Source organism: Salvelinus alpinus, chromosome 23 (genome assembly GCF_045679555.1).
Source record: "Salvelinus alpinus chromosome 23, SLU_Salpinus.1, whole genome shotgun sequence".
In the NCBI taxonomy this organism is placed as follows: domain Eukaryota; kingdom Metazoa; phylum Chordata; class Actinopteri; order Salmoniformes; family Salmonidae; genus Salvelinus; species Salvelinus alpinus.
In genome coordinates, this window is record NC_092108.1 from 9,885,344 (window position 1) to 9,896,897 (window position 11,554).

The 11,554-nt window shown below is 45.0% G+C and overlaps 1 protein-coding gene across 1 annotated transcript in view; it reads left to right on the forward strand.

Moving 5' to 3' along the window:
- mfsd14a2 (major facilitator superfamily domain containing 14A2) overlaps positions 1–6,733 on the forward strand; it is a 42,376-nt gene extending 35,643 nt beyond the window's left edge. The window contains exons 10-12 of the mRNA XM_071360872.1: positions 1,776–1,873; positions 5,345–5,511; positions 5,977–6,733. Coding sequence (XP_071216973.1) covers positions 1,776–1,873; positions 5,345–5,511; positions 5,977–6,189 — 478 coding nt within the window. The 3' untranslated portion in view covers positions 6,190–6,733. The remainder of the gene's footprint in view (positions 1–1,775; positions 1,874–5,344; positions 5,512–5,976) is intronic.
- Positions 6,734–11,554: the final 4,821 nt, after the last annotated feature.

Here is an 11,554-nt window from a genome sequence, read left to right on the forward strand (position 1 = left end):
ATATCCACAAACGATATCCATATGTTGCTACCAACCTTGTGATAATGACAAATTTTAAAATTTATTCACGAAAAATATACACTGTTAATGATAGGATTTAGTATTTTTCCTTTTAAATGGGCATCTGAACATTTTTGTCTCACCTAATGATTGAGCATGGATCGCGCATAACTTTTATTCATTAACCTTTAGTAATTTCTTATCATTAAAACACTCATACTTTAATGCTTCTAGATTTCTACTTAAGAACACATCATCTAGGGGCCTCCCGAGTGGCGCAGTGGTCTAAGGCACTGCATTACATTGCTAACTGTTCCACTAGAGTTTCTGGGTTCGAGTCCAGGCTCTGTCTGTCGCAGCCGGCCGCGAGCGGGAGGCCGCCATGGGGCGGCCCACAATTGTCCCAGCGTCATCCAGGGTTTGGCCGGCAGGGACGTCCTTGTCCCATCGCACACTAGCAACTCCTGTGGCGGGCCGGGCGCAGTGCTCCCTGACACGGTCGCCAGGAGCACAGTGTTTCCTCCGACACATTGGAGCGGCTGGCTTCCGGGTTAAGTGGGCATTGTGTAAAGACGCAGTGTGGCTGGTTGGGTTGTGTTTCGGAGGACGCACGGCTCTCGACTTTCGCCTCTCCCGAGTCCGTACGGGAGTTGCAGGGATGAGAGAAGACTGTAACTACCAATTGGTAAAATTGGTTAAAAAAAATGCGAAAAAGGGGTAAAAGATAAATCTTCTCGTTGTCAGCTTAGAGCTCTGAACTAGGGTAATACATTAGCCCTATCACTCATTTTGTGGCAGGGAAGGGACTTTGTTGATTAGTGATGTTCAGTTGTAGAACTGTTCATCTGGTTTTACTATTGTATCTAAATTATTTATTTTAACATGCATTGGTTAAAAGACCCAGGTCCCTAAATTAAGCAATATACCCCATTTACTTCACACTAGTAATACATGCGCATTCGTTATATTTTTTGGGGTGTAATAATGGCAGAAAATATTTTGGCTGATTTAAAAACAATCAGTGGCTGGACGATTTCTTTTAAATGTACCTGGTGGACTAAAGTTAATTTCCCACCGTGTGTGTGATGACTGCTACCTGACCCAAGCCCGACGGACGCCAACATTATACATCGTGATTAGGGCTGGGTAGGGCCTGGTTTTCATCAATAACTGGGTTACGGGTAGGGCCTGGTTTTCTCATAAATATCTAGGTTACGGGCAGGACTCTATCACTAAATTGATCAGTAACATTTTGAAGCTGAGCCATTTGCACGTGCTCTGCTGCACAGTACAGTCATATCTGACTAAGATCACAACATGGTGTCAGAAGTGCTTCAGCCTCGTCAGATATAAAACAGGAGAAATTATTTCACAGAAAATAATCCTCCTTGAGTTTTGTCAGTTATGAGTGATTTTAAAAATAGCTAACATGTCTCTTCATTGAGCAGGCCAAGTGGAGCCGTTGCTATGGCTACTCACAGACCCAGAGCCGCCATTAGCAGAGTGCATGCAGGGCGAGCTGCCTGCGCACAGGGAGCGAGTGACAGACCTAGAGGGCGAGAGGGCACCTACTGGATTTACTAACAGAGGAAGTGGTTTCGGGCCGGGCTTTAAATTTAGCAGAAACAATCAGGCCTGGGTATGGTAGAGCCTGAATGTCACGGGGCATGGGTAGGGCTCGGCCTTTAAAATTCAACTCTTATGCAGGGCTCTAGTGTGTGACGAGGTGTGTGTGTGTAACGATGTGTGTGTGTGTGTTGTCTCTCTCCCATCAGGATGATGTGGGCAGCAGGAGCGGTAGCAGCCATGTCTAGCATCACGTTCCCAGCCGTCAGTGCCATCGTGTCCCGCAACGCAGACCCCGACCAGCAGGGTAAGCTAATGCTACCAAAAACGGTATTAGCCTCAATATGAGACTGCCCAATCATAAATTGACCCCCTCTTTCTCAGATCTGAAGTTTTATTCCAGATCATGTACAATGTTTAGTCTCAAACTTGCTGTCAAGATTGCAACATTACATATTCAAGACCATTGTAGTGAATATGTCAAAGTTATATAGGGAAACGCAGTAGCGGAAAGTTGGGCTGGGCGATATGCCCCAAATATCATATTGCAACATTTGACAGTATTTGACTATATATATATATATATATATTTTTTTTTTTTCCTTTTCTAATAATAAAAGTTCTATGTTTTCTGAGTAGTTCGTGGAAACACATAAATTATAAGTGATTTCAATGAGGCTTGCTCTCTTCTGATTTTGTTTTATACTGTTCAATATAAAACTTCAACCAAATTTTCCATTATCATAATTATTATTTTCCTCTAAACATGTTTCTATCCAACTTTTTTTTATGCGGGTAAAGTACATGTCGGATAAAGAAATGTCACGACAGGCCTGATTGAAACAGCAAATTTGTCTTAACTTTCCAAATGCTGACAAAACAAAACACGCTAGACAAAATTGTATCTTTTTTTGTGTGTGTAAAAGGTATTATGAGAGGTGGAAACACCTTTACGCACACATGTTGATAAGCATCATATCGAAGTAAACTTGGAGGGACACGATATGTTGTGTGGTCCTTCCTCGGCTTGGAAGATGTACCGTTTATACCGCATACGGGGGTATTTCGAAATACCAATGGTATGATTTTTCAATACCGTAACACAAATTAATGTCTGTATATGTTTTGGGGTGCTATGACACTAGTTACAACTCACAGGCAGTGGTGGAAAAAGTACCCAACAATCATACTTGCGTAAAAGTAAAGATACCTTAATGGAAAATGACTCAAGTAAAAGTCACCCAGTAAAATTCTACATGAGTAAAAGTATTTGGTTTAAAATATATAGTGAAGTATCAAAAGTAAATTTAGAAATTAATTTCAAATTCCTTATATTTAGCAAACCAGATGGCACTCCAACATTGAGACATCATTTACAAACGAAGCATGTGCGTTTAGTGAGTCTACCAGATCAGAGGCGATAGGGATGACCAGGGATGTTCTGTTCACAGGCATTGTTCATGGAAAAGGTTAATGTGCACCCAAAGCTCTTGCTAGCTGATTAGCGGTTGTCTACTGTCAGCGCCCTCTTACTGCTGGTAGGAACAGACGACTGTCAGCGTCCTCTTACTGCTGGTAGGAACAGACGACTGTCAGCGCCCTCTTACTGCTGGTAGGAACAGACGACTGTCAGTGCCCTCTTACTGCTGGTAGGAACAGACTGTCAGCGCCCTCTTACTGCTGGTAGGAACAGACGACTGTCAGTGCCCTCTTACTGCTGGTAGGAACAGACGACTGTTAGCGCCCTCTTACTGCTGGTAGGAACAGACGACTGTCAGCGCCCTCTTACTGCTGGTAGGAACAGACGACTGTCAGCGCCCTCTTACTGCTGGTAGGAACAGACGACTGTCAGCGCCCTCTTACTGCTGGTAGGAACAGACTGTCAGCGCCCTCTTACTGCTGGTAGGAACAGGCGACTGTCAGCGCCCTCTTACTGCTGGTAGGAACAGACGACTGTCAGCGCCCTCTTACTGCTGGTAGGAACAGACGACTGTCAGCGCCCTCTTACTGCTGGTAGGAACAGGCGACTGTCAGCGCCCTCTTACTGCTGGTAGGAACAGGCGACTGTCAGCGCCCTCTTACTGCTGGTAGGAACAGGCGACTGTCAGCGCCCTCTTACTGCTGGTAGGAACAGGCGACTGTCAGCGCCCTCTTACTGCTGGTAGGAACAGGCGACTGTCAGCGCCCTCTTACTGCTGGTAGGAACAGGCGACTGTCAGCGCCCTCTTACTGCTGGTAGGAACAGGCGACTGTCAGCGCCCTCTTACTGCTGGTAGGAACAGGCGACTGTCAGCGCCCTCTTACTGCTGGTAGGAACAGGCGACTGTCAGCGCCCTCTTACTGCTGGTAGGAACAGGCGACTGTCAGCGCCCTCTTACTGCTGGTAGGAACAGGCGACTGTCAGCGCCCTCTTACTGCTGGTAGGAACAGGCGACTGTCAGCGCCCTCTTACTGCTGGTAGGAACAGGCGACTGTCAGCGCCCTCTTACTGCTGGTAGGAACAGGCGACTGTCAGCGCCCTCTTACTGCTGGTAGGAACAGGCGGCTGTCAGCGCCCTCTTACTGCTGGTAGGAACAGGCGACTGTCAGCGCCCTCTTACTGCTGGTAGGAACAGGCGGCTGTCAGCGCCCTCTTACTGCTGGTAGGAACAGACGACTGTCAGCGCCCTCTTACTGCTGGTAGGAACAGGCGACTGTCAGCGCCCTCTTACTGCTGGTAGGAACAGGCGACTGTCAGCGCCCTCTTACTGCTGGTAGGAACAGGCGACTGTCAGCGCCCTCTTACTGCTGGTAGGAACAGGCGACTGTCAGCGCCCTCTTACTGCTGGTAGGAACAGGCGACTGTCAGCGCCCTCTTACTGCTGGTAGGAACAGGCGACTGTCAGCGCCCTCTTACTGCTGGTAGGAACAGGCGACTGTCAGCGCCCTCTTACTGCTGGTAGGAACAGGCGACTGTCAGCGCCCTCTTACTGCTGGTAGGAACAGGCGACTGTCAGCGCCCTCTTACTGCTGGTAGGAACAGGCGACTGTCAGCGCCCTCTTACTGCTGGTAGGAACAGGCGACTGTCAGCGCCCTCTTACTGCTGGTAGGAACAGGCGGCTGTCAGCGCCCTCTTACTGCTGGTAGGAACAGGCGGCTGTCAGCGCCCTCTTACTGCTGGTAGGAACAGGCGGCTGTCAGCGCCCTCTTACTGCTGGTAGGAACAGGCGACTGTCAGCGCCCTCTTACTGCTGGTAGGAACAGGCGACTGTCAGCGCCCTCTTACTGCTGGTAGGAACAGGCGACTGTCAGCGCCCTCTTACTGCTGGTAGGAACAGGCGGCTGTCAGCGCCCTCTTACTGCTGGTAGGAACAGGCGGCTGTCAGCGCCCTCTTACTGCTGGTAGGAACAGACGACTGTCAGCGCCCTCTTACTGCTGGTAGGAACAGGCGGCTGTCAGCGCCCTCTTACTGCTGGTAGGAACAGGCGGCTGTCAGCGCCCTCTTACTGCTGGTAGGAACAGGCGGCTGTCAGCGCCCTCTTACTGCTGGTAGGAACAGGCGGCTGTCAGCGCCCTCTTACTGCTGGTAGGAACAGACGATTACTATCATTTGAGTTTGTTTACTCAGTTATTACATTTATTTTACATGTAACAAACCAAACATTGAAATAGCGGTATGCAAAGTAAAAACCCAAACTGATCCATGCATCAATACTAGTATTTAGTAAAATGGGGTCGACCACCCAGCCCTAACTGAAAGTGCATCTTGATTGAATGTCTTTGTATCCGTCTCCTAGGTGTTGTCCAGGGGGTGATAACAGGTATCCGTGGTCTGTGTAACGGGCTCGGCCCGGCCTTCTATGGCTTTATATTCTACCTGTTCCATGTGGAGCTGACTGATCTGGACGCTGTAGACAGCCCTGGGAAAGAACCCAAACCTAACATGGCCAACCCTGCTGATGAGGTGAGACCGTGGAGGAGTGTATGGGACAGGACTGAGAGACAACGGTATAGGAGTATATATTCAGACACTATTTAGATCCAACCGTTTTGATATCATGGCGTCACTCGCCTATAAGAACATGGAGGTCTCAGCCTTCAGACTCTCCATTCATAATCTCCTACCTACTGTACATCTGACTGAAGGAACTGTTGTTGTGCACTTTGCTAAAACACACACATCCCCCTTTCACAAAGACCCTCCCCATTAATCATTAGTTTCTCTGCCCCCCTTTCACAAAGACCCTCCACATTTAATCATCAGTTTCTCTGCCCCCCTTTCACAAAGACCCTCCACATTTAATCATCAGTTTCTCTGCCCCCTTTCACAAAGACCCTCCCCATTAATCATCAGTTTCTCTGCCCCCCTTTCACAAAGACCCTCCCCATTTAATCATCAGTTTCTCTGCCCCCCTCTCTCTTCCTCCAGAGTTCCATCATCCCCGGCCCTCCCTTCCTGTTCGGGGCGTGCTCCGTACTGCTCTCTCTGTTAGTAGCCCTGTTCATCCCAGAGCACAGTGGCCCGGGGGTCCGGCCGGGAGGCTACAAGAAACACAACAACGGGGCCCAGAGCCACTCACACAGCCCTCCCAGTAGTGGGGCTGAGGGCAAGGAGCTGCTACTGGGTGGCAGCTGTGTATAACGCCAGCCTGGGGGCACAAACTCCACACTTGCTCCCCCTGAGCCCAAACAAGTGAACCATTACTTTCACACATGTACCCAGATGAGTGGCCTCTTCTTCGGGCAGGGAAGATGTGTGTCTGTCTGAACACCTCGTGGGCTGTGGTTTATCTGAAGCAGCTGAGTTGTGTGTGTGTGAGTGAGACTCTCTTGGTTGAGCTGATCTCTGCCCTGAGAGTCTTGAGAAGCAGGAAGAGGATAAAGGAGGTGGGGATGTAGAGTTCCTGCCAGAGAGCTATGCAGCACACCCATCCGTCCCACATGGGCGGGATCTGGTTGGCGTGAAGGTCCAAGGTTATCTGAACTGTTACTAAGCTCTGTGTGAATTATTCGTCCAAAATGGCACCCTAGTCCCTATATAGTGCACTTCTTTTGACCAGGGACCACTAGGGAATAGGGTACCGTTTGTGATGCAACCAATGTAGCCAAGCAACCCACTCTGACAACCACTGTTCTTTCCCTTAGAGTCAGTTCCGCTGGCCAGTTTACAAGCTACCAAACTTCTGTTGTGACTGATTTTATTGTCTTAATGTGGCAGACGAGAAAGCAGGTCTTCCTCTGTGTGTGTGTGTGTGTGTGTGTGTGTGTGTGTGTGTCCAACGCTGGGAGAGAAGTTACTGTATGCCTCCAAAATGGCCCCCATTCCCTTTATAGTGCACTACTTTTGACCAGCCTCTGGTGCACTATAAAGGGAAGGGGGTGCCATTTGGGAGGAAAACACTGTAGAACTTCAGAGCCTCTGAAGATCCATCTAAGAACCACTACCCATCCAGATGGGGACAGCACAATAGACATCAACCTTTAACGATTTTTCCAGAGGGAGTTGAACCTAGCATTTGACTGACCAACCTCCATTCCATTTGAATATCACATTTAGCTGAGTTGTGTGTAAACCACTAGTTTTCCGATGTTTACCTTCCTGTCGTCTTGTTCCATTAGACTAGCAGACAGACAGTACAGGACCTTTTGGTTTGGGTATGTTTCCTGTGTTCATCACTTAAGGCTAGGGTTGCCTTGGAAGTGATGTTGTCTTCATATTTAATATATTACAACAACCTGTATGAAGACTGTTGTCTGAGGTGGGTCTGTAATTGTTGCTTTCGCTGCTATTGGAGCCTTAAGTCATTTTAGTCTTGTTTTCTAATTCTACTCCTCACAACCCTCTTCCATGTGAATCTAGGCACAACCGTAGTTAACACACAGACTGGCATGACTGTAGTTCTGTTAACAACCGTAGTTAACACACAGACTGGCATGACTTTAGTTCTGTTAACAACTGTAGTTAACACAGACTGGCATGACTTTAGTTCTGTTAACAACCGTAGTTAACACACAGACTGGCATGACTTTAGTTCTGTTAACAACTTTACCATAGACGGTTTCTGGTTCTTTATTAACAAAGTGTCTTGAGTGCTGATCTAGAATCAGTGTTGCCTGTTAGATCATAGTGAATATGATTATATGGTCGGGGGACAACCTGATCCAAGATCAGCCACTCCTACTCTAAGATACTTAGTGAATAAGTTTCCTTATCTGTAATGTTGGTATCAATGTGAGCACTGATATTGTTAATAAAACGGTCTGTGGTAATATTATTAGGTTCAGTAAAAATTAATATCATTTGTTGTTCTGCGGTAGGATAGTAAAGGTTAAATGTTGTGTGGCATTAGACAAGACTGCAAATGTGGTTTTAGCTCCCGTGTCTGACTGCAAAGGTGTTGCAGATACTACTGTAAATCTTTGCTGTTGTACTTTTGAAACAATATTTTTTTGTTTTGTAAATGAGCCTCAAGTGCATTGAAATAACCAAATAGAACTGATTGGTGTCAAAATGTTGGACATTTTCAGAATTTCTTTTTAGTCAAATTAACTTGTTTTGTGCCATTTAAAAAAAAAATATATATATTATTTATGACAAAAAACACAAGGAAGGGGTAACATTGAAGTATTAGAACATGAAGGACAAACAATACAGCATCAAGACACTATCAAACATGTATCAGTCTTTCCGCAACAGAGCCCTCCTTATGTGTGAGGGTGCGTGTGCATGATAGTAATATAATATATATGTCATAGTTTACTTTTTCATGATCACAATCTTGTTTGTTTTTGTTAATTTGTTTGACTACTTAATTTTTTTTAAAAGCTTTTAACACTTAGATGTTCCAATGTTTTTAGTTGTGGATTTCTTCAACATTTTGGGGATTTATTGAATGTTCAGCTTTGCATTTAAAAACGAATTTCTCAATGGTCAGTTCAATTTAACAATAAGCTGTTAATTTTGTTTAAATGTTATCAATAGATGACATCACTAGCATAATTTAATGTTCTAAGCAATACATGTTATGCCAACCAAACATACTATTTGTAATTTCAACTGGGTTAGCAGTGAGGCCATTAACTCTGATTTTCTGTTCTACCTGTGTGTCCCAACTGACACCCTATGGGCCCTGGTCAAAAGTAGTACACCACATAGGGAATAGATATGCCATTGCTCAGAAAATATTGAATTGGACCAACAACACACTTAAGGACAGTAAAGCCAATGACTAAGATCCTACATGAATTATTACAATTGATTCTTCACCAGCCACAACACATTTACAGTTCAAACATGTATTTCAGTAAATGTACAAACATTTGTTTACTTGACGTGTGTGTGCGCAAAACATTAGGAAAACCTTCCTAATATTGAGTTGGTCCCCCTTTTGCCCTTAGAACAGCCTCATTTGATCAGGGCGTGGACTCTACAAGGTGTTGAGAGCGTTTCACAGGGATACTGACCCATATTGACTCCAATGCTTCCTACAGTTGTCAAGTTGGCTGGATGTCCTTGGGTGTTGGACCATTCTGATACACACGGGAGACTGAGTATAAAAAAAAAAAACAGCAGTGTTGCAGTTCTTGACACAAACCGGTGCGCCTGGCACCTACTACCATACCCTGTTCTAAGACGCTTAAATCTTTTGTCTTGCCCATTCACACTCTGAATGGCACACAGACACAATCCATGTCTCAATGATCTCGAGGCTTAAAAATCCTTCTTTAACCTGTCTCCTCCCCTTCATCTACACTGATTGAAGTGGATTTAACAAGTGACATCAATAAGGGATCATAGTTTTCACCTGGTCCTTCTGTCAAGGAAAGAGGTGTTCCTAATGTTTTGTAAACTCAGTGTGTATGTTAACTTAAAAGGAGATGGGATCCAACCGGTCTGATTTGCTACAGTAGTGTGGAGCAACTATACTGAACAAAAATATAAACGCAACAGTTTCAAAGATTTTACTGAGTTACAGATCATTTAAGGAAATCAGTCAATTGAAATAAATAAATGATGCCCCAATTTATGGATTTCAAATGACTGGGAATACAGATATATGCATCTGTTGGTCACAGATACCTTATGTTGAAACATGAGGTGATGGCGGTGGAGGAATGGCAGAACAATGGCCCTCAGGATCTCGTCACGGTATCTCTGTGCATTCTAATTGCCATCGAAAAAATGCAATTGTGTTCGTTGTCTGTAGTTTATGCCCGCTCATGCCATAACCCCACTGCCACCATGGGGCACTCTGTTCACAATGTTGACCCCTCAGTTGGATGGATAACTTGGCAAAGGAGAAATGCTCACTAACAGGGATGTAAAGACATTTGAGAGAAATATAGTTTTTTGTGCGTATGGAACATTTCTGGGATCTTTTATTTCAGCTCATGGAACATGGGACCAACACTTTTTACATGTTGCGTTATACATTTTTGTTCAGTATATATTTCTCATACTGACCTTGGTTCTGTGGGCCACTCCTGTTTTGTAGTCCGATGTGGTTTGTGGCCTGAGCTGAGCCTCCCCTCTGTGACTGGACCGGTGGAGGATGATCATCATAATAATAGCATGTAAACATGGGAATCTAATGGCAAAGTATTTATTAAAGATTTATTGTACATTGAGTTTTGACTTTTTGTCTTTTGCCACATACAGTAGGCTACATGTAAAAACATGACCTGGAAACGTGGTCGTGTTTATTAGTGCACATCGTAGCAAAACGTTTTTGCAATGGGAAAAAATATATATTATTGGACTAAGATTGTACCTCTCTGTATTCCGTTTCAGGCTTTATTACATGTTATGCCCACTGAACACCACCCAGGCTTCAGCGGACAGAACAAACACAGAACGTTCTGTTCTTCATTTGTGTTAAATTATTTTACTATGGTAGTAATGTGAGGATGTTCTTGTTTTCAAAGCACCTCCTCCCTCCCACTACGAGATTATTCAGAAACCACTGATGGAGCCCTTTTTAGTAAACGGTTAGTAGGAATGTTTAGTCTGTAGCTAGCTTTCCTTCCAATTGGCCACAGATTTTCATGCGAATATTCAAAAATTAGAATTTCGTGCGATTCTAAACGTTTACGTAGAGATAATGTAGCAGCCCTCCAAGACCATCACATCCTATGCATCACATACTATCTACTTAAAGCAACAGTTCATGACGGTCTGTCAATATGTGGACGTTGACAATCGGTGTCATTAGGGTCATGTGACCTGACCAGAGAGAACTTGGCAGTGTGCACGCTCACCCAGTCTCTAGACGACGGCTGAACATTGGAAGAACAAACTGTGTGCCATGCAGTTCACCAGTTCTCATTTTAAATACATTTTGTAGCTGCATGGTCCGAGCCATAACATGAATCAGAATTGTCCTGTCGTGCCCTATCCTCTCACGCACTTGTCCTGTCCTGTATTAGTAATAAACAAGTTAAGCCACAAGGTGGCAGCAGTGTGAGGTGGGGAAACTAACCTCTAACATTCTCTCATTGAGTCTATGAGAGGGAGAGAAAAACAGAAATGAAATAACAATAAGAAATTAACAGTTTCAAAAGAATAGGCATTTCTATTGTTATAATATTGTCTAGTGTTGTAACAATGTGCAAATAGTTTAAGTATGAAAGGGAAAATAAATTAACAGAAATATGTGTCTGTAATGGGGTCACATTTGGCAGGAGCTTAGGAAGTACAGCTCAGTTTCTACCTCATTTTGTGGGCAGTGGGCGCACAGCCTGTCTTCCCTCGACAGCCTATGGTGGCCTCGCTCAAAAGCAAGACTATGGTCACTGAGTCTGTACATAGTCGAAGCTTTTCTTAATTTGGGGTCAGTCACAGTGGTCAGGCGTAACCGTGGGAAGATGGGGGGGGTTAACTTGAGGTGAGGAAGCATGTTTTAGGCCTACCAGAGTTACTCCTATAATCTGACAATATCATACAAAATATGACGATAGAAAAATGTATGAATTAGCATCCCAGACGCCTATATCTGTACTCAGTAGCC